Source organism: Branchiostoma floridae, chromosome 4 (assembly GCF_000003815.2).
Source record: "Branchiostoma floridae strain S238N-H82 chromosome 4, Bfl_VNyyK, whole genome shotgun sequence".
In the NCBI taxonomy this organism is placed as follows: Eukaryota; Metazoa; Chordata; class Leptocardii; order Amphioxiformes; family Branchiostomatidae; genus Branchiostoma; species Branchiostoma floridae.
In genome coordinates this window covers 9500673-9524123 of record NC_049982.1, presented here as the reverse complement: position 1 = coordinate 9524123, position 23451 = coordinate 9500673, and the positions used below count along the sequence as shown (strand labels likewise).

Here is a 23451-nt window from a genome sequence, read left to right as displayed (position 1 = left end):
TGAACCATTGGATGTCACCAGGCAAGCATGCTGTGGAAGAAAACCTCACCAGCAAAAACACAAACATGATATTTAACCTATTCTTAAAGGGGGTATCTCACTGAAGCTGCGGTAAGTTGGCGGCATTGCTACATTCAAAACGTTCTTGCAAAACGTACAAGTATGACCAAAAAGACAACAAAACACTCAAAGCATAAAACATACGTTTTATCGATGTTGAGCATGCTGTTAAATCGCTCCGCCTCAGCAACACCACCAAGGCACTGCATCTTCAGTGAGATCCCCTTTACATTGTGTGTAACATGTAAATGTATAGGTTTCCACTTCAGTGGCATTCAGTGCGCAACTCCTCATTTTCAGCTTTTAAGGCTGTTCACCATGCACTTCCTGAAAAGATACGGCTGCTACAGGGGTAAAATCGTGTGGATACATGTGTGCGTATGCAAAACCTTGGTTAAAATGGTGACAGTACAAAAACTGCTGTGTTGCAACCTTCTAACACTGCACTAGGTAAAACTTAGCAACAAGATTATGTATGCCCCTAGAAGTAGAAATATAAATTTTAGAACCTGACAAACAAATGTTTGCTCATGCAGTCTTGCAGAGTTAAGTAATAAGCTTTAGTGTGTGCATCTTTCTCTTTCATGAGAAACTAATCAATGTTGTACCAACAAAAGTTATTTAGTTAATTATAATCAAAACAACATTCTGATTAATGAGGTAAGCACGCAGCCTAGCAAAAGTGAAAAAAAAAAGCAATTCCAAAAATTATTGCCTTCATTAAAACTACACCATACTATGGGCTCATCAACATTAGAACATTAGACAGTTGACTTGGTAACACAAGTCAACCTTGAGTAGTTGAAAATGAATATAATCTATTAGGATTTTGCTTCAAAAGCATCAAAACTACTAACTAAAAGTTCCTTAGCTAACATCTCTCACAAATTTTAAACATTGTGTTCCTCATGGTACACCTACAGACCAGGGTAATGCAAAAACACTACATAAAGTACACAAACGTTCATGATTGTTATCAACATTTAAACGTCAAATATATGCTACCTCATTAATGTAAGCAATGCTACATTTGAAGAGAAACTATCAATTTTGCTGCGGTTACACAATAAAGTTGAAGTTCGCGTCCCTACAGTTAGCCGCATCCCACAGGGATTACATTTCTGATGTTTACATACACATCCTACGGTAAAAATGTCTCCAGAAAAAAGGAGAACTAGTCTTTTTCTCTTCCACGGGAAGTTCGTAACTTCTTTCTTATCTGCCCTACCACCAGACTTAAAATGCACGCTATTGCTCAGAAATCGGTTCAAGCATTTGTGATCTTGGCGTGATCTTGCAGAGCTGGTAGGATGGGGGATTTCTCTGTACAAGGGTCCCTTCAACCACCCATCAAACTACTAGTAACTTCACTGTAGCTCAGGTACCCTGTGAAGAGACAACAACACCATGAATGGAGAAGTCTGGACATACCGGAACTGAGAACAAACATTTCAGAAGATACACAGGTAAAACAAGAGGTGATAGATACAGGGTATAGGTATATGAACACTTAAACATAAGAACTTTGCTAAGTTATATCAAAGCTCATTATAAGTAAAAACCTGCTCAATAATTTGTCACCTTTTCAACAAACATTTAGAATACTTTAACATAAGCACGTCCTTTCAGGTTCTGTACATTCATCCTTGCTACATTATCAAGACCTGATGACAACACTGCCCAACAACATATATCATGTCATCATTGCTGTGCACTTGTCTCAAGGCATTCCTGATGTCAGTATTTGCACTACAATGTAATTCTAACACTGCTCTATGTATTCTTGACTAAGGGTCATTTAGGTCTTTTAAAAACATAACTATTAGATAGGGACATGGTTAAGAACATGTCCCTATCTAGTTTTAAAACTGATAACCTAATACTACTCATTGGTTGGGAGCTTCATTTTCATTTTGTTCTATTGTCATTTTGAATCCAACCTACAGAAACTGGCTTTTCTTCTCCCTGACAATTTTACATCAGAGCTTCACACAAAGGTATGTTTACGGTACATCTATGATCAAACAATTCAATCGACAGCTTACATCCAACCTACTTACTCATGTACAAGAACAAACACATGCTTCCATGCGCTACTATAGAATTTGAACAGTATTTGAAAGAATAAATAACTTTTTAAGGTAACGAGTCATTTTTCCCTATCACCTGAGTTTGACAATGTTTCCTGATTATTTGGTGAAGTTGGAATAGCCTATCTATGCATGCACTGTTAGTTATGATTAGATTTGAACCTGGTTCACAACCCTTCTTCATACAGTAAGACTCACATTGAAACAGATATCCTTATGTACATATCATTGCATCAGAATAATATAAAGAATGGATCTCACTTTGGGCACATTACTAGGAAAATCAAGATAACCCTTCTAACAAGCCAGCCTTGGATAGAAACATGTGTCAAATCCTGACCTTAGTTTTATCTAACTTTCATTTTTATCACTCTGTTACAGTCTGAGCAATGTTTCTTTTTGGGTCAGAGAACAACTTTAAAGAAATACACACAAATTTTTCATGCAGACTTTTCAGAAGGCAACAGGGGATATCTATTAATCAATTGAATTGCCAAAGCCTTAACTATTCTGGATATTGTTCATCATTGACAAGTACATCCTGAATGATTTTGAAATTAAGGGACAAACAAAGATTTTTACCATACAATTATCAAATAAACAAAAGAAAAGAAATATTCCCTAGAAATTCTCATCTACAGAAGTGATAACATTCACATTTGTAAAATACCTGGCATACCATAAAAACGCCATCAAAATACTTACTAACTACAACATTTGGGGTTGAATTTTTGAAAGGATATTGGCTCACCCGAGCACTCTCTCAATGACCATGTTTTGCATTAATGTTTAAACATGGGAAAGCGATAATGGTACAGAGAGGTAATTGTAAGCTATCTACAGTACTGGGGAGCAAAATGCCTTATCAGGACTACACTGTAAATCATTTGGATGGTTTTCTCCAGTTCTCAACCTAACCATAATATATTGCTTGCCTTATCACTGTTTGAAAGCATTAGGACTTGAGACTAGCACCTTGGAAAATGACTAAAACCAGGTTAATTACACATTTGGACAAACTTAGATGGTCAGCTATCTGATAGCTTCAAGCAGTGTCCATAGTTTCTTTTAACAGGTAAGACATTACAACATAATGATATTTCTTGAGTATCATTTTACCACTTAAAAGACATGAATATGTGGTTTTTAGTAATATCCTCGACTTTAACTTTCTCAACTTAGAAAGTAGTAACATTAACAGTACACCACAGGCTGGTTTACTTCTTTTACGTTTGGAGCACATCTATCAGCTAATACCACACACATGGTATGTGAGTACACAACTGCCTTTACATGACTAAGAAAATGACCAAAATTGAGATTATATATACAGAAACAAGTTGAAGGTGGTATCCAAACTATTTTAAAAAACCTTTTTTTCAAATCCAAAGGCAACATCGGGATTTTGATATACCCATACCATTACTTTTAGAGTGTAATACACTACACTTTATCAAGTGTTACCCACAAACATGTAAGAGTTTATAACACTGACAAACACAAAACATGGCAAACTGGCCTTAAATCATGATCTTTGCAAATAAGACTTCTACAGTTGAAACTGTCACCTATTCTTCCAAGCAAATCAATTCACATTGTGATCACATACTTAACAAACTTTGCTACTGACTTGGCTCAGTAATAATTGTTGCGGTGTAAATGAATGCACGGCTTTGACATACTGCAGCCAACACACTGTGAAAGAGACATCAAGGGATGTCAAATCAACCACCAATCGTACATCTACATACCTGTTTCACAGACTAAAATTAAGGTAGGGTTAAGGGGTGGGCACCATAAATAGTAAATAAATGTTTACAAAGTTGTTTTGGCTAGATCTGGAAAAAAACCCATAAGATGGCAGAAGCCAGAACCATACTGAGGGAAAAACCTAAAGTTCTGAAAAAATATGGGACACATCCCAAAAAGTCATTCCAACATCATTGTTATCTACCCAAAAGTGTTACTTCTGTCATACCTTTTAAAAATAAAAATCACATCTTATGAAATAACCACATAATGTCACACATCTAAAACACAGGTTTGTAACTTAATTCCCTGCATATTTCCCTTTACTACAAGCCTGAATTTTTAATTAGTTAGGTCTATTGCAATTAAGGTTAAGTAAATTGTTCACTTCATACATGACTAAAACCTCTATCATGTAACGTGTACAATAAGCTACACACACATCAGCTACAGTACAAATAACAAAATAACACCCAAGTAAGAAATGACACATTTCATCACATTTAGGCCTTTAATATCATCCTGTCATCCCGAAATGAACAGTAAATCTAAAAGTTGATTAAATGTCGAAAATTCAACATCGGTTATACACTACAAAAGCATCCAGAATTAAAAAAAGACTTTCCGTTTTACTGATCATGACATTACTAGTACTACTCTTACATACTTTTACAACACGTGAACGACAAGTACTCAATTTTTCCCTCATAATTGTATACTTCGGTATAGACGACTGGTGAACCTTGTCACCTTCCTACAGTGACGTTTCTGGTTAAGACGATCCCTCTGTCTTTCAGTCCTTTTCCCTTGTTCTCTGCCGCCTGCGTCTCCAATCCCACACTGCTTCATGTTGCCTCTTCGTTCTGTCTTGTCTCCACACGTTACACGTTATACTTACAGTCACAACATCTATGGGTTGACTTAAGTCATTAGAGTGAACAGTACACGTCAGTAGACCTATGCTGACATTCCTAAGGAGGGAGAGAAGACGGAGATCATGTCTTGTTAGCACAGTAACATCTGCTGCAACAGGACACCTGCCCAGCACTGCACAACCAGGGGTCATGACTAGATGCACCTGTCAATGTATTCCCAAGGAATATCCAATGGAGGATGGTACCCCTATCAAAGTATCATGTTTAATGTACATGTGACACTCTGATATGAAGCAGAAGTTTCAACTTTAAATGTAAACGACATTCGGAACAGTGTGCTGGAAAAAGCTGAGTTTTGGATTCATACTTCCCTGGCATACATACATGGACAGGCACAGAACTTGTGACAGAAGGCAAGGGTCAGTTGATAGGGGATGGAACCAGACAGACTTGTGAAGAGGGGTAAATATTCTGTTTCTCCCAGATGAACAGTACATACACTTTTATTTTTTGCATCTATTCAATCAACTTCTTTCCATACTGGATCTCTTTTCTTTGATGTACATCATCACACACCTTCTAACTCCATCCCTTACTATACCAGACCTTTTTGAGGTGTCACCTAGGGGCACCCATGGTGAACAACATGTTCACAGCAAAGAGAGGCCATACAAAGTCTCAATATTAATGATTTCCACAGCAAAGAGAGGCAATATCACATGATTACTTCATATTTTCTCTCAAAGGTTTGCACAGACATGCATTTTCAATTTATTTTGTAAATTTAATCACTGCATCACTGCCAGTGAGGCATTGTCAAAATCAAATGAATTCATCCTGGCAAATTACACATGATGCAACATGTGCTACACGTACCAGTTAAAATTAATTTTGCTGCTGTTTTTTTGTTCTTGAAGTTGTCACTTACAGGTGTTTCAAGTAGAAAGTTATTTTTTGTACTTTTCTACATGTTTGTAACAGATAAGTTGGTCAAAATTTCCAAGTACTAGGGATTCAAATTCAGTTCCCCAGCACTTGGTTTTGCATTGTCAAAACATCATTTGTGAATCACTCTAGCATACATGTAAGAATATTCTCTGCAATAAGTGACATGGGCATATACAACATTGTCAACATGGGAAATAGAGAAATTGCACAAAAACAAGAATAATATCAATATTACTAGTATGAACATCAGCTGGACAGCAGCACTGATCATGAGATACAATCATGTCATTCCAACTGACTGGCTATGCTAGGGTCTGGCTTTTTTGCACCATACTGCTTTCATGGTGTAGGAATAACTAAAATGGATGGAAAAACAGTTTTTTAAGCTTCTTTCTTCTTATTAAAATAACACCTCATCTGACTAAGAAAAAAAAATATGCCTATCATCAAACTATGAACGGACAGGACATAGTTGCATGTCAAGTGCTGCTGCCTTGAAGACAAAGACTACACTGCAATGTCAAGCTACTAAAATAGAGACCATTATTCCTGATATTCAGGAATTATCAGGCAAACTGGAATAACAAAAGCGAATACATCTACAGTCACACCCTTTAGATATACAACATTTAGTACATATAAAGCATGTTACAAGACAATTCCTTGGAAGTAATTCTCCATTTTTTTAAAAATCCAGTTGTAGAGAATGAATTGTAATCTTGTTTACCTGGATGTCTAACCTTCATAAAGGTACAAGACAAATCATTCAAATTCTTGATAACAGTTTGTTCCACCTTCAAACCATTAGCCAAGGAGAGCTTTAATTCAATGTTGAAAGAAAGGTATCTTTGCTTACTTTTCGTATTTCAGTGCACCATTTGGCATCAACCAAATCATTTATAACCACGGCAATAAATTCTTAACAAAAAGAGAATCTGTCACAAGAGCAGTAAGTATCAGGTCCCTACTTAACATGGAGCATCAATGGATGGAATCATGTGAACACATTAGCTTAGTCCAAGAAGCACCATCAGAACACTGAACAAGTTGGACTAAAGACATAAATAAAGGTGTCCTTACCTGACTACTACAAGACGTCCAGTTGTTGGATGCTGCCTCCTAGCGGCGGCGATCCCGTTCACGGTCTCTGTCGCGGTGCTCGCGGTAATGGTCTCTCTCCCTGCTGCTGCGCTCACGGTACTCTCGGTAGTCCCTCTCACGGCTACGGGACCGGTCGCGCTCGCGGTCTCTCTTGCGGCTCTTGGAGGACCGGCGGCTCGGGCTGCTGTCTCGCTCGCGGGAGTGTCTATCCCGCTTCCTACATGGTATTGCAAATCACAGTGATTATTTTTGTCATTTTAATCTATTCATTTTCCAATAAGTTAAACAAAAATTGTACAGACATTACAAAATAAGTAGATGAAGCCTCCCTTTGCAGATGTGTTCCTTACAAAGAAAATTGATAAATAATGACATAGCAAGGTAAAAAAAAAAAGATACAACGTTTAAAAGCGTCACATAAAGATCCCCACTTACCCCAATGCCTCTCCAGCTTCACAATGGTTATGGATTGAACATGTGTGAATGTAGGGGTGGTGTGATGCCAAGCTACAAACAAACTCTGTATTAACTTCCACTAAAAACCTGATGTACGTACCTGGAGCCAGAACCATATGACTTCGCCTCAATGCCATGCAGACAATCCTGGAGAGAACTGATCAAAACCTGGGGAAATATGTTAGATAGAATGTTAGTTAAGTCCATCATCAAAGCAAGCCTTTCACGGAGATGTGTTTTATGTCATCCTAATTCCATTTCATGATAGACTGTATGCTACTATTCAAAACTACAACAACTGCCATTTCTTACATATTGAGCTTCAAGACTTCAGTACATTTTTACATGATGTTACATTACATTATGTAGATTTATATACAGATTATGCCCAATGTATTTCTATTCATGTATGTTGTTATTGCAATGTTATTGTGCAGTTGATGTTTATTTGTGTCGGAGGGCAACTTGCAATGGTGCTTTTGCACCTATTTTGCCCCCACATTCACTTGTGATAAATTCAAATGAATAAACAAAACAAAAATTTCTTCATGTCGTACCTTGCACCTGTCGTCTGATGACACCTTGGACTGCTTGATGAGGGAGATGGCTGTGACCAGGGTCTCGATGGCACTGCCATACTCACCTGGTGAAACATGGAAGGTCAAGTTAGAAACAAAAAACTTCAGTGGGAAGCTAGCTTCAATTTCCATTATTACAACCACACCTGCAGTGTATCTGTTTTACATTCTTATGCTGATTTTCAACTACAAAATTCATGCATGCATGGTGTAGAGCAAAACATACAGATTGCCCACTGTGTACCTGCAACATTTATGCCACAACTCTCGAGGTACTCAGCAAAGTATTTTGCACATGAATACAGGAAGAGTGAAATACTCTGAAATCCCTTCACAAATGCAGCAGTGAAAGGAAGAGCGGTTGTCTAAGGAAGACGTACCGGCGCTAGCATCAGCCACGGCACGCGAGATCGCACTGCTGGACACGGCACGGTTCCGGTTCATGATCTCCTCAAACTCTGCCTCGCTCAGTGCTGGCGCAGGAGGGGCTGAGTCATGTCTGAAAGAAAAATGAATCAATAAAAACTAGTCACCATTGCCACAAGATAGAACTATGCTGGCTGACAGTATTTCTCAGCACATAATGTATGTTTTCCACTCAGACATACAATCACAGATATAAGTCGTACAAATTTTTCAGTCTTTGAGCAGACTTACACATGCGTACAAGAGATGTATGACAAACCTCTCTGGGGGCCGCTGGTAGGGTTCCCTGGTCGCCGGTGGGTAGTGCTCTGGGGGAGGGGGTCGGGCGTAGGGATCACTGGCTGCAGAGACCGGTGGGGGCTGCTATAATAGAAGTGTAAACAAAAAGGCAATTTAAGAATCCCTCATGTCATTTCATTGTGAACAATTTGGGATAACTGACTAAAAGATACTAGTATTCAAATGCTAATTGCCTGATTTAATTCAGTACATAACAGTAAGATGTTGAACACACCTGTAAGTAAATCAAATAAGACTTTTAAAACATACAAGTCGGCTTGATTTGGAATACTTACTCTAGGGTCCGGCTGTCCTTGTGGTGGTGGGAAGAAGGCAGGGTTGACGTGGGGTGCAGGAGGGGGGTTGTGTCCTGTGGGGGGTGGGCCGGCTGGAGGGGGGCCCAGACTTGTAGGGGGGCCATGTTGGGGAGGAGGAGGGGGTCCTGGGCGAGGGGGTAGGGCTGGAGGAGGGGGTCCGGGTGGTCCTTGTGATGGCGGAGGTCCATATCCTGGGAGGGACAGAATGCACCAGACATGTCATCTTCTTGTTTACATTATAACACATGCTTTTCATGAAGTCAAACATATTGTCCAACTTTAACAAAAAAATCTACACGCTCTTGATGCAGTCTTTGTGACACAAACTCAGCTATCCCGGGCTGTAACTGGCCAGCGGATATTTGGCAGGCTGCTATAAGTGAGAAGAAGGCGAGACTCTTGATGAGGTTCAAGAAAGATACATAAACCAGTAGGGGAGTGAACTCTCAGAAAACTACAAAACCAAAGTAAATTTCAATTTCTGTGTGACACAGTGCGAGTGTCAAGGGTGCGAGCTTACCTCTGTTATCCTGCGGGGGAGGTGGCCCATGATGTGGCCCGTGCCCGTGTCCGTGTGGAGGCCCGTGGTGCGGCGGCCCCTGGCCATGGGGCGGCCCCTGGTGCGGACCAGGTGAGGGTCCACGCGGTGGTCCTGGCATCGGACCCCCCGGGCCAGGAGGGGGCGGCAGCTGCATGCCAGGGGGTGGACCACGAGGGGGGCCGGGCTGAGAAACAGGAACACAAGTGAGTTTTTGAAGGTTAGACATTTTGGTATGCAATACTGAAGACAATTCAACCTCTACAACTTGACAAGATGCAGATGTAAGTTCTAGATATTTTGAGTGGCATCCATCACTCTTCTAGCCTGGTATACAGCCATATCATAGCTCCCAAGCCCCTTCTTTCCCTCTTCACAAATACTATTTGCATAGAAGACAGAAATGACTCAGGAGGTAAGATACAGCTGGATATCAGTCTTTCACTCTTCTTCAAAGTCACTATCAGTTACACACATTACTTACTGTACTTGTACATCACAATGCAAGGCTGAATGAGAAACCATGCAAACTTTAACTATATAACCACGAATGCAAAACAGTGCTGTAAGAGCTTGGTGTTCTAAACGAGCAGGAAAACGAACCCACCTCTGGCCCTCTCCACGGTGCTTCCATACGCTGTAGGTGCAGAAAAGTCAGATTTAGCTTTCACATAAAAAACTATTGTCAATATGAATGCATGGATAAACATACAATATGTGTGCTTGATCTTTAAAAAAATCTAAATTTAAAGAAATGAACATTAAGTACAATGCAATGTAAGTGGGAAATCTCAAAAGGGATGCAGACAATTATCCCTTTCAGAATGTTAAGTTTCTGCTCTTTTCTAGAGAATTTGAATGCTAGACATGGAAAGGTTGGGGAAAATCAGAATGTTTACAGCTGTATATATATAAGTATGCATTTCTTCACATAGAAATAATTTGTAGTTTACATAATGCACTAAATAGTTGCTAAGCTTTCCATTCCATTCTTCCACTTAGTCGAACCAACATGACTGTCATGGTTTACAAAGAGCCATCTCTCTTTAACATCTGTGAATTCATTGAAAGCATAAGCCACTGCAGCACACTTCTGGCAGGTTGTCTTTTGAACGTTGACATCAAGGCCATTTAGTGGCAGCTATAAGCTACAATTCTCCTAGCTTATGAGCCATACAAACATTACACGTACATTGTTGACTATTTCAGAATGGGCTTAACATACATATAGCAAATATGGTAGGAGCTGAACACAGTGGACTATATATGGCAGGACGCTCTTGTAAGAACAGCATTTTGTACTATGGATTCAGCAAAAGGATACTTGGGTAAAGTTTGACTCACTTATACAAAGAAAGCTCATGTTGGATGAACTATATAATACATACATTTCTAGTTTGCTACATACATGCTGTGTCAACTAATATATACATATATCTACATTTAACAAGACAGGGCTCAAAACTAAGCATATCCTAGTGGTTTGGGGCCAGTAAATGTTGACAGCTGGGCTAGGTAAGCTTTCATTAGTGCCTCCGTGGACATCAACAGTAATCTAAGAAGTACGTACACGTCCGTGGTCAGGCATGAAATGGCGTGGTCGCTCAATGTGCTGCACAGAGACGGGGAAATCAAAAATGTCCCAAAGAAACATTAATCTCAATTTTATACATGTAATTCTGGCATAGTCATGAACCAAGTTATTAACACAGTACACTCAATACAGTCGGTTGAACGTTTCGGGACCACAGTATTGTCATTGTTGCCATCAAGTTAGTTGTGCCCAGGGTTATGTGATGAACAGGTCAACATGATATAAGTGTACACTTCCAGTGAGGCAAATACAGTGAAGTGGAGAGTTCTTATTTGGCCCATGTAAAAATCCACCAGGAAAAATGTTAATTACGAGCCCTGCCATAGGTCCCAACCTGACTAACATGATACAGTATTTACTACTATTGTTCCTTATCCCCATAACGTTAAAACTAATATATTTTATGTTTCACTCTACACTGAAACATCATCAGCCAGCTATTGCTACTTCTTCCTCATAACCTAAAATACTTGTGGACATTGTTGATTAATTCCAAAGAGCTTCTATTAAACTTTGTGACTACAATAAAACAGAGCTTGCTGTGGCTTGGTAACATATTCTTTACAGACTAATCTTCATGTAATGCTGTTCCTTTAAGTATCTTGTCCATCTTACTTGTGGTATGATCTACATATTCCTTGTCAATAGTTCGGTTAAACGTGTATATTGCTTGTCATGACATGGCTGATCATCCATCAATGGGGTGTGAAAGTATATACATGAATGACATGACAATGTTTGTGATCAGGGAACACAAACAACAACTTTAGCACTGTTGTTACTCAATAAAGTTTGCTATACCTCATTAGGTGGTCCCCATGGTCTGTCTCGATACTAGGGTAACAGTCAACGGGAGAAACAAGTGTCAATTCAACAGGCAACAATACATGGTGCTTCTCTTTCTTCTTTCATTACATACAAGTTGGTGACACAGTACATAAATGTTTTCCTTTCATTACAACATTTGACAATTTTCACAGATATTACACTTGTAACATGTTATATGAATCTCCTGTTTGTAAGACTATTCCATTGCTTTCATCACATAGTACAACACAACTGATACTTGAAAATACTGTGTATTCTTCTTTTGGCTCAGCAATACAAGCTATCTAATACAAATTATGAAATATGATGGAGCAGGGAAAGCAACTAGCTGTTACTAACAGTCTACCAGAACATTTTATGTAGGATTAGCAGCTGCTTCAATGCAGCGTCATCTAAGTCATGTAAAGGCTCTCTAAAATACTGCTGGGATGGAGTTCAGCTTTGCTGCACTGTAAGTTGTCTAACCAAGAACATGAGTGGACGACAGAGATGCTGAGTTGGTGCTAATCTGTTATGTCCCCTGTTGCTACTCATTTTATTCATTGTTACTCACTCTTAAAGCCATTGCTAGAGGCTATCAATATAACCCAGTATCAATAGCGGGAAGTGCTAGGGTACTAGGTCTGAAGCAGGTAAACTGGGGAGAAAACATGGAGCAGCTTACACTTCATTTTTGTAAGCTATCTTCTGATCATTTTCTGCTTTTTTTCTCTTTGTTTTATAAATAAAGTATTCTTTAAATCCGATTTCAAATGGTTGACTCCAAGTATGGACTAGTATGGGCCTGCAACAAACGATGAGAACATAGACTTGTACTTACCTCCATCCTGGGAGGGGGTGGTCCTCTGTTAGGGGGTCCTCCCATGCCAGGGGGAGGAGGGGGTCCTCCTGGGCCTGGTGGGGGTCCAGGGGGTCCTCTGGGGGGACCTGAGGGACCAGGAAAAGAAGAGGATCACATTAGTTTTTGGATTGTCTATATTCTGATAACATCATTTCAATCTTTTTGAGAGACACTGTAATAACACAATTTTGATAACTTGATATGTCTTAACTATTGCTGTATAACCTGTAACGTTAACTAATTTACAATATTGTTCTTCGATACTACCTCTCCAATTGCTGGACCTTACTAATATTAGACCATGATTTCAAGTTACAACTGACCAGGTGGTCCTGGTGGGAAGGGTGGGGGTCCTCCGGGTCCGGGTGGCCCAGGGAAGCGGTCAGGATGTGGGTGTGGTCCCTTGTCGTTAGGGAAACGGCCACGCCCACGTCCTCTCCCCATCCCTGGTGGAGGCGGACCGCGGTTGGGCGGCATCCCTCCTCGCTGCTGGAAGCCTGGGGGGCCACGGTTGTCAGACGCACCAGTCGCTGGAATGGGGAACAAAAACATTTCAATTGATGCCATATACAATGTGAATAACAATGAACAGCCTGGATACTTTTAGAATTCTCACAAGGCTCCATGTTTACATAGATCATTACTTTATATAGAAGCCAGCAACTAACTAATCATGACAAACATTGCGATTCCTTTAACAGCAGCAATATTCTTCAATAACAATGAACAGAGTGATGACAATTTGATTGCCAAGTTTTCCACATTTCACCCTTCACCTTACATAACACCATCATACATTTTTAGAACAAGCCTTATTAGAACAAGCCTTACTTTTCCTGGACTGCATTTCGAACTCGTTGAGACTCTGTCGGTTACAGGGACGTACGACTGGGTTCTGTCCATGAAGGTCCCTGAAACAGAAGCATTTTTCCTTACACAAAGATGAAACGAATGCACAGAAGCGCTTTCACTGATCTGAGTCAAAAAACAATGTTATAACATGGCCATACTTAGAGGCAGCTAGTCTGCAGTTATAGGATATACATAGTCTGCATAGTGAAGTGGTTACTACTGACTTTGCATATGGAACTAGAATTCATGAGTTGAAATCAGATATGCATACAACTAGAAAGGGTTCCACTCTTCACTGTGCTCGTCATAAAGAGCTTGGAGAACTTCCAACTAACAGTGAACCTTTAAATACAATACATATCATCTGTCTTCTTCGTTTCAACCAGTGAGCATTATTCAGCATGCTAAACTGGTAGGAGATCATTTTCACCACAGGATATTCAAATAGTGTTACTATAATACATAACAGATAAAGATGAGGACAAACGAGATCAGGTATCCTACTTACTTCCTGGGTAGTTTGTCCATCAGCATTCTGGGAGACTGTTCAGAACCAAAGTGGCAAACACAGAACCTGGAACAGAGTCAGGGGCATTAAGGAAGGTACACAAAAACCATTTGCTATTACTGAATACATTAAAAACTACCTAAGACCACTCAGGGGACTGAAAAACTTTGGACAAGTGGTTACTATGGACAGGATTCTTTTTCTTTATCATTAAATGGGAAACATTATCTAAAGCTCACCAACAAGAAGTCACAATATAAAATTGGACCAACTTACGTGCAGGACAATTGTGATTGTCTCTCCTCCATTGAAGCCGTGGTCATACCTAGCATGCCTCTGGCAGGCAGGCACACACGTCCTAGCTCTTCACAGCCATACCGGAAGTGAAAAGAGACTCCTCCCACTTCCGCCTGTGGCTGTGCTCCCGTGAAACCCCAGTTACTTTGAATCCAGCTGCAGTACTGGCCGAAGAACTTAGGGCGGGCATATACCAATGCAGAACCTGCAACACAAAGATAGGGCGGGTATGACCACGGCTTCAATGGAGGAGAGACAATCACAATTGTCCTGCACGTAAGTTGGTCCAATTTTATATTGTCTCTCTCCATTTCCGCCGTGGTCATACCTAGCATGACTTCATAGCAGAGGCCAGTACTGATTAACCAGAGAGACAAAAAGAAATTGTTGCAGAACATTCCAAATGTCAAAACAAAAGCCCAGTTAGCTGCCTTCATCATTACTTTAGACAGAACCCTGGCTGTGTAGGCAGTAGAGGTCGGAGCCCTCCTAAAAAGTGTCCTGTGAATTGAAACATTGGATCCAAATCTGCTAGATGCAGATAGAAAACTGCACAGCATTCCAGAGCTGAGAAGCTCGCAGAACAAGCCATGTCTGAAAAGAACGGAATATTCATATTCTATGAAAAAGAGCTTGCAAACACAAGGCATAACACCTTTAATTAATAGCCCAAAACAAGTACAGGGAATGCTGATTGGCTTAGACCTTGTTGGTCATTTACTTGTATATGGAAAAACCATAACCCAAGTGTGAAAAAGAGGTCGTTCGATCCATTTTGGTGAAGACGAAGACGTTCTATTCGCATCTGAAAATGCCAAATGTTGGACTCTTCCTACCGAGTCTCAGCATGGAGTCTCAGCATGGGATCTGGAAGAGAACTATTTCAGGTGAGCACCTGTGGAGCAAATTCAACGCCACAGGAAAGCACCAGCCTGACACGCTTGGTCAGAGGAGAATTCAAATGAATATAAAATGTGTACTCTCGTGCTGGGTACCACCTGATTCATTCAAAAAGAAAAAAAGATGAAAAGGAGGAATAAATCGACTCAATTTTACTCAAATCTTCATAACAGAGACAGAAGTCCTATAAAACTTTCTCTGGCAAGAAAGTAAATAACGTTATAACACATAAACCGCCTTGACCTGTGGGCAAGGAACTGGGCAAACCGTCAAAGGTTGCTATGGGAACGTGCTGTAGAAACGATCCGGGAAGATCAAAGCACACGCCTGTAAGAAAAACACCGGAATCCTTGTGAAGTAACGCGTGAATACGGAACGACCCGAAACTCTGTGAAGCCGCCTACCGTTTCCAGCAAGAGCGGTAAGTATAACTGGCCGGCTGAGTACCTGAAATGAACGCACCAATCATTAACGGTTAATGCCGTAACAAAAAGTACTCGTCCCACTGTGTGGGTGAACAAGAAAGCCCATGGCTAAGAGTGCAAAATCGAAACACGTTCGAATGCTGTAAAAGTCGTCGGAGATGACCGGTACCGTACAAGGTAACGAACACGCTAACTCGAAAGCCGAGTATGGATGCGCTACTACGGAAGCGCTAAAATCCCGTCTGCACAGACGAAAACCGAAACTGACGGCTGGCGTAGCCCACATCAGAAAAACTACAACGGTATACAAAAAACCATGGAAGTAACCCGGGTAAAAAAGACAAAGGCTCGATGAAACAACGCGGCAAAGACAATGTGTTGCACGTCAGAAGACGAGTCACTCAAGTGCGAGAGACGCCATATTAAAAATACACGCAAAGTCTGACCTAAAAACAGCGCCATGTAGCGATTGTCGCATGAACTACAATGGACATGTAACATACGCGTTGACGGCAGACGAATGTGATGTGGTCAGGATGAGCTAAGCTTGAACTTGGAACCCGACGGACGAACAAGAGATGCTTGAACAAGGCCTATTTGAAAGGCAGCCTATCTAGTCCATCGAGAAAAAAAAATGTACCACAAAGGTCTTTCATTCATACACTCATAAGGCACACGGCTTGTGATGACAATGGTAAAAAGATTAACACGTAAACAGCTGATGGCGAAGTCCGACCTAACACCACGTTCCAAAGCGGCCACCGCCGTAGCGGTAAAATATTCAAAAGGTAAAATATTCAAAAGAAGCGTGAGACTTCCTAACACCCGAGGTCAACGCCTGGCTAGCCTACAAAAAAACGGCGAAAATGCGCGTCTAAAAGACCCGAAAACAAAACGAAAACTGGTACGCGAGAGCGAAAACAATCGAAAACATACATCAGCGAAAAGAAACTCAAGTAACATACCAAGTAACGAAAACCGCGAAGACCTAAAATGGTCAGACAACTCTGAAACAGCGGAAGCTGCTTGATCAGCTTGAAACAGAATAACCAAGGAGCTTTTAAGAAAAGTCGAACACGATGGCGATCAACGCTAACGTAGCCACGAAAATTTTACATGACAGTGACGACGAGTGACCCGAACGAGAAATATTACGGAAAGTGCGCTCAACGATCCATTCCAATACATTTGCATAAAAATGCTAAGCAACCTGGCGATCTAAGCCAAGTAGTAACAGCAAATTTTGCATAACAGTCAACAATAAACAGCGGAGCGAAAACAGTGGGTTTAACAAACCCTCATTTACCTCTAAAGAGGCGTAGCATGGCTCCATACTGGAAGTACTGGCAGTAAAACAATGAAAACCACATAACTTTACTGCATAAACTCTCCCCATGGAGAAACATTTTTCCAACCCTACCTGGCACAATCATGAACGTACTATAACGTTCTCAGTAAACAAAGAATCAACAACTCAAGAATTTGAGAAAATTCATGAACGGTAAGAAACGGATTACTTTAAAAACTTGGCAGAGACGTCGCTACAAGACTGCCAGCGTGAGAAAAATCCTCGCCAAAAGGCACTGGGTGCCTCCTACGGTCATTTTGACCCTGTTAGACGGGATTGAAGTATTAAAAAACACCGCAAAAAGTCATTTGGGCGAGTATAACACGCACCACGAAAGTGAACAAAACATACCTCAGCTTGACGCCTATGGTTAGGCACGTTGCTATAGTCCTGAATTGGACTTTCCACTCACCTGCAGCATGGCTTGGAATACACTTACCTACCATCGCTGCATTCGGTGCTTGTGTCCGCTCAGCGGAAGGCGCCCTGGAACCGTAGACGATTGCGGCGCCAGTCAGGAAGATTCTATGTGGCCTAGGCCTGCAGTCTCCAGCAGCATGGCTCATAAACGGCCCTGCGTACGTCTTGGATGGCGGTCTGCCAGCTGAGCAAGAAACGACGGCTGATACTAGTCACACTCCCGGTCTGCATGCCGGCTGTGTGAGAATCGTCGGGCTCCGAAAAGGCCGCACTACATCTCAGATACATTCTCGTGTCCGCTGACACCTGATACATGCTGCTGTGACCCATGACCAAATTCCGAGGAAGACTGGTTGGAATGGGTTCTCTGCTGTTGTGTCCCAAAGGTGTCACATGGTGCACCATTATTGTGTTGGCGGCACATCCGCGCTACCCTGCCGAAGTGGGCTCGGTGGAACTGCAACGTCTCCGCCCAGGCAGGAATGTGGTGCGAGCGTAGCTCACCTGAAACACTTTCATAGCAATGTATGCACGTGGATTGGGACACAGCATTTAAACACTTTCAATATAGTGACGACAAACAGCACTCAGCTTCTGTGCATATGTCGCTCGAGGAACGAGCAAAAACACCCTGACGTGAAACTAAATTGAACAATGACCAGGACTCAAACGAGCTTGCTCACCTGGTAATGAAGGATAATGAATCATAGACACTCCGTGACTACTCAAATACCCATCTGCTTCCTGGCTCCGTGTCGGGAAACGAGCCCCGGTCTCCCGCGTGACAGGCGAGGATACTCGCCACTATACAACACGGAAGTGGAGCTGCTCAAGTAAAAATACTGCGGGAAATTTCCGTAAACACATATCGGTCACAAGACGGGGCGTAGTGAGGACTACGCGCGGCGACAGTATGCCGCGGAAACAAACTTACCTGATAAAAGGCGGAAGGGCCCGCGGGCGGTTGGAACATGCTGCCGAAGCGGTCGAGGAGACGAAGCCTAGACGTCGCTGTAAACAAACCGCTGATAACTACTACGAATACCCGAAAAAACGCGGACACGGTTCGACATGTTGGTGAACGATGACTCTCTGAGCGACGTGCCGCTCTCCTATTAAACCGCCGCGGGAAACTCTGCCGAAAAACGGTCGGTCAACCGCACGTCAAATTATAATAGCATGGGAGGATGCTGGTCATTCCACTCCTGCGGAGCCACGGGTGTCCGCCCACCTAGTAGTAGCTCGTTTTGCTGGCTACTCTCCGGAAACAAAGAGACTCGCACAACGCCAACAAGCGCTCAGCTTCCGTCGAAGATTCCAGGGGCGAGGGGGCGGATGCGTGCCTGGACATGTTGCCCGTCACACGTGTCGGAGCTGCGTAAGATTTGACGCGACCAAACCTCCTCACGCACGAAAAAAACACTTCCCAGAAGTGTATTAGCAAAGAAACTAAGAACTTAGAGACTAGACATGTCTATTAACACTCAAACGAAACTTGTAATAAAAGTAAACGCGAAAAAACGCGGAGCTAGAAACGCGTGTGTGTAACCTGCGTAGCGAGAAAAAGAACTGGGGTTTCACGGGAGCACAGCCACAGGCGGAAGTGGGAGGAGTCTCTTTTCACTTCCGGTATGGCTGTGAAGAGCTAGGACGTGTGTGCCTGCCTGCCAGAGGCATGCTAGGTATGACCACGGCGGAAATGGAGAGAGACAATTGCCAGGCGATAACTTGTACAGGCTTGTCTTCATTTTCATATAGCCAATGCAACTTCCTCGCATATCATGTTTTCTTGGAAATGACACATCAACAACTTCTTGACATAATTACCACACCATTTTGACAATCTAGATCACTATTACAACATGGTTCACCATTGATAAAGCCTACCCTTTGGACTGTCCGTTTGCTCTGTTCTCATAGAACTTGATCTCCAGCAGGTCTTTTACTCCCACTGACAGGATGGCTTCAGACAGGTCTGCATCAGTCGTCCACTACAAGGAAAGACAATGTCTCACTCAGTAAAGAAATAAAACAATTACAGTGCTTGAAAAACTTTTTTCAGCTAGGTTGCACCATCAACATTTCAGGTTGCCCCACTTCCAGGTTACTTCTTTCTTTAAATCAGCTACTTATAAAATTGAATTTCAAACTCAACACATTTGCATATTCCCCTTAGCAACTACACATTCTAAAAAATACTGTAAATACAGCAAATATGAAATACTTTACAATGAGATACTAATTAGCGTTAAAGGTATTGAGGAACAATAACATATATATAGTTTTAATAGTCTAAGTAAGATGTAGCCTGATTAAAACTTGCTTATAGCAGCCCGTCGAGGGACTGGGGGGACAGCCCCAGACATCAGAGTTTAGGTTACACAGACTAAGTAAGATGTAGCTGTACTTACCCAGGTGAGGTTTCCGATATACACCGACCATCGCCTGCCCTGGTAGGCACTGTGGGAGGGAACAGAGCTAGTCTTGTGCTCCGTGGGGGTGGTGGGCCCCTCCATGTACTGTAGGGAGGGGATGGGAAGGATCAACATACGGTCTGCACAGTCCTGGTTCACAAAATCACCAGTCATCATCACAGCCAGCACAAAAATACAGCATCTGGCTTAAAAGCACTTTCGTTTTGTTCGCTGGCAAAAGTGGCAAGGGCTGAACCATAAAAGGACAGTGGGGTCATCAGTAATATTATTTTTTCCCTGCAAATGAACAGTGGGTACCAAGATGTTAAATTTTACTGTGCTAAAAATTTTCAATCATTTCCTCCATCTTTTTACAGATTTTCGTCTTGACTTTTTGTCTGTATAAACATTATATTTTCCAGAACTCACACCCCTAAATCTTTCTTTCTTTGACAATCCCTGTGCTGGGAATGAAATATCAGCAACAGGTGGCAACTTTAACCTTTGGCCATGTTGTTTGTTGTGGAAGAACAGGAGGGGGGATGCCATGGTTTCAGACCAACCAGTTAACCTTTGATAAATGGAAATTTGACAGCTCAAACTAGGATAGTGATGTTTTAGTTGGCACAAATTGAAACTTAAATTTTGGGGGGCAAGCTGTTTACTGATGCTGACACTACCACTTAGTCATATACTATTATTCTGACTTTAGTTTTTTTAATTTCATACATAATGAAAATTAGGTTTTCAAGACTGGCATAACTTGTTAATAAGAAACCAAACAAAATCAGGTTATGACAGAACATTAGTTACTACTGTACAGGTGGAAACAGATATTTGAGGGAATTCAACTTCATTGTAGGGAGAAAATGGAGTGTTTGTAGTTGAAACTGCCATGCTACTGTAAAAGGCAAAACGTTTGCAGTGGTTTTGAGCTCGCGGTAAAGAAGGTCACCATGAACAAACACATTACACCACTGATTGACAAACATTTCCCCTTGTACAGCATGAAGCATTTACAGCTCAAGCAGAAGCAAGAGGGACAGGACTACAGGGAACACTTCACCACCAACCTTTCTTACCTCCCCACCCTCGCCATCAGGACCTGCGTTTCCCGTGATGACATCATTGTACAAGTCTGCATCGCCAAACTCACCCTCCTTCAACAAAGGTGTTCAGGGTTACAATACTCATAAAAGTACTAGATCTAACTTTAAGGTGCTGAGAGAGAAACTGTCTGGACATGGTGGACCATGTTACATTACAAGAGGCTCATACAGCATTTTCTACTAGGTCAATTTAACACTTGAATATACCTTGATACCATCATCATTTGCAACACATTCTTTAACTAACACTTTCATAGAGGAAGCAGATTGTTGGGGGCATTCACCAACAAGAAACAACAATTGTTTTAAAATCAGGAACATACCTCTTTCATTAGGAAAAAGTGGATATTGGACAAGTTTCATTTCAAAGAAATATATTTTTACTTACTATTTTCCCAAAATTTACAACACAACGTTACACTTAACGAATTTGACTCCACTCCAAAAAAAGACACACAAACCTACAAAATTGGAGTAGATTCAATATTTACATCAAACCCTGCCCACCCCATAGATGTGTGAACTTTCAGTTGATTTTGTCTTGTTTGGTTATTTTTGTTTTTCTTCTGCCAAGCTAAAGCCATGTAAAAAGATACTAGTATTCATTACGTAGTAAAGGTCACAATTTTCTGTAACTGGTTACATAAATCACTGTGGCTTTGGGTTGTCCACTTTCTTTTTCGTGGCCATTTTCACGAGAACTGTGACCTGATTTGTGACAAGGCTTGGTCACGTCACGGAGGTGACAACAAAACGTGTTTCCGTCTAGCAAATCAAAAACAACTATGCGACAAACCTGAAATGGATTTGTAAGCATAACATTTCGGAACAATTACAGGTAGTTCCGCGCCAATTTGCTTCTATTTTATAAGAGAAACCCACGGAACATTACAGTACTAAGCCTGGACTGCTTCTGAGACAAATCAGGCGGCGTGGCCAAAACAGCATGGCGTCGCTTCTTTGTCAGGCGCGACATCATGCAAAAACATGTTGGGTACACTCAAAATATGCACAGATTGTAGCTCCTATGGCACAGTTTTGCTGATCAAAACGTTCACTAATCTTTTGGGTACCGTCCTGATGCCGTTTCGTTGATGTCTGAGGTCCCTACCTGTGTGAATTCCTGCTCCAAGTCGTCGGCGTACAGATCTATATCCACTCCGTCCGCCATCTTCCCGTCTGTCTACCGATCAGCGATCACCTGGTGCATCATGGGAGATCACGCACAACACGTGGTCGGATTTTCCCGCCAACATCTAAGGAGGACCAAATTTAAAACTGGGAAACGGTTTTAAAAGTCTTTCAATGGAGGGATCTTTTTTAGACTAATTGTGCAAAAGTGACGAAATCAACCTGTGATGTGCACAGCTCATGCCATGTGTTTTCGCGTGGGTTTGTTTTTGAAAATTGCAATACCACAACTTTCTCATCTATCCATTGATCCAAGGTTCAGGAGCTTTTCTCTTTGGTGACAGCCCTTCGGCTGGGGAGGCTATGGGACCGTCCGGTGAGGTGAGGTGAGGGTTTATCTAATTCCAAGGGAAGTACAGAGGAGGCTCCCTTAACCTCCATGCTGTTTAAAAAAAAAATGTACCTCCTTGGAAAAATGCTCAAACTGTTAGTTGAAGTTTTCAACCTCCCAGGTAACGTTATATTTCATATTTCAGCACTGTCACTCCAGTCAAGTATAAGACACAAACAACATGACAATGAATCCAACATCATCTGCTAGGAGACTTTTTATTTTCATGCCATGAGAGGATTTTGGAGGACATGTAAAGAAGTTGTAAAAGACTATTGCACAGAGGTGAGACTGAGGGTGCTGTCAACATATCAAAAAATTTCCACAGGTACTGACAAAGGTTTGTGGAGGAAATAAAAAGAAAAGTACATATCAAAAATGAATATCTAAAAGAAATATCAGGAAATAGTAGAAAATAAACATAAAATAATTGAAACTTGTTGACCTTGAAAAATTGGAATTATCTCAATTTCCAATGATCCCTGCCCCCTTTACAACTTCCTGACTTCAATGTTATATTTCTGCTATGTATGTCGTTCACAGATTATTGTAAAATATTTTTTTTTCAATGGTTTTATGTTAGTGATTTTCGCAGTGACATCTTCACTATCTTATGCCTGCTTACCCTCTAGTTTCAACCACAAACATAAAACCACCATGGACACTCCTGGATTTTCATATTCTCTTTTACAGTAACTTTTCCTACTACATGTAGTATGTAGTATCTTGAGTTGATAGCTGTTTCAGGTATCAACAGAAGATCTGTGGATGAGTAGTGCTAAGGCTAACTCCTCTAGCAACTTGGCTATCAAGAACTACTGGTACACTTGCTACGAGTACTCCACAGGTGTTCCTACAGAGCATGTGAAGTTGGATGTGCTTGTCTACATACAATACATCCAGGCTAAACATGGATATACAGCATTCATGATTGTACACAGACTTTGGCAGCAACAACACCATGGATAAAACTTTG

The 23451-nt window shown here is 41.3% G+C and overlaps 1 protein-coding gene across 4 annotated transcripts; it reads right to left on the bottom strand.

The window, feature by feature from the left end:
• Window positions 1–4396: 4396 nt before the first annotated feature.
• On the bottom strand, window positions 4397–22190 carry LOC118413122 (cleavage and polyadenylation specificity factor subunit 6-like). Of its 4 annotated transcripts, none has more exons than XM_035816296.1 (19): window positions 22065–22190; window positions 20918–21004; window positions 19842–19949; window positions 19318–19421; window positions 14041–14106; window positions 13512–13591; window positions 13004–13210; window positions 12660–12766; window positions 11813–11845; window positions 10988–11029; window positions 10025–10054; window positions 9400–9604; window positions 8859–9070; window positions 8543–8646; window positions 8238–8356; window positions 7837–7922; window positions 7380–7447; window positions 6803–7040; window positions 4397–4870 (listed from the first exon to the last, which is right to left on the bottom strand). In XM_035816296.1, the coding sequence occupies exons 1-18, from the start codon at window positions 22122–22124 to the stop codon at window positions 6842–6844; spliced, it is 1917 nt and encodes a 638-aa protein (XP_035672189.1). In that variant the 5' UTR covers window positions 22125–22190; the 3' UTR covers window positions 4397–4870; window positions 6803–6841. The 4 variants fall into 4 exon arrangements, with proteins under 4 accessions (XP_035672189.1, XP_035672190.1, XP_035672191.1 ...); XM_035816297.1 differs by having other exon boundaries at window positions 8543–8643; XM_035816298.1 differs by having other exon boundaries at window positions 20927–21004.
• Window positions 22191–23451: the final 1261 nt, after the last annotated feature.

Excerpts from the sequence above, each read along its gene's own strand:
- LOC118413122 (XM_035816296.1), bottom strand. The coding sequence starts at position 22,124 with ATGGCGGACGGAGTGGATATAGATCTGTACGCCGACGACTTGGAGCAG. Across the intron at positions 8,647-8,858 it reads AAGGACAGCCGGACCCTAGA|CAGCCCCCACCGGTCTCTGC; the intron begins GTAAGTATTCCA and ends CTTCTATTATAG. Across the intron at positions 7,448-7,836 it reads CATCAGACGACAGGTGCAAG|GTTTTGATCAGTTCTCTCCA; the intron begins GTACGACATGAA and ends ATATTTCCCCAG.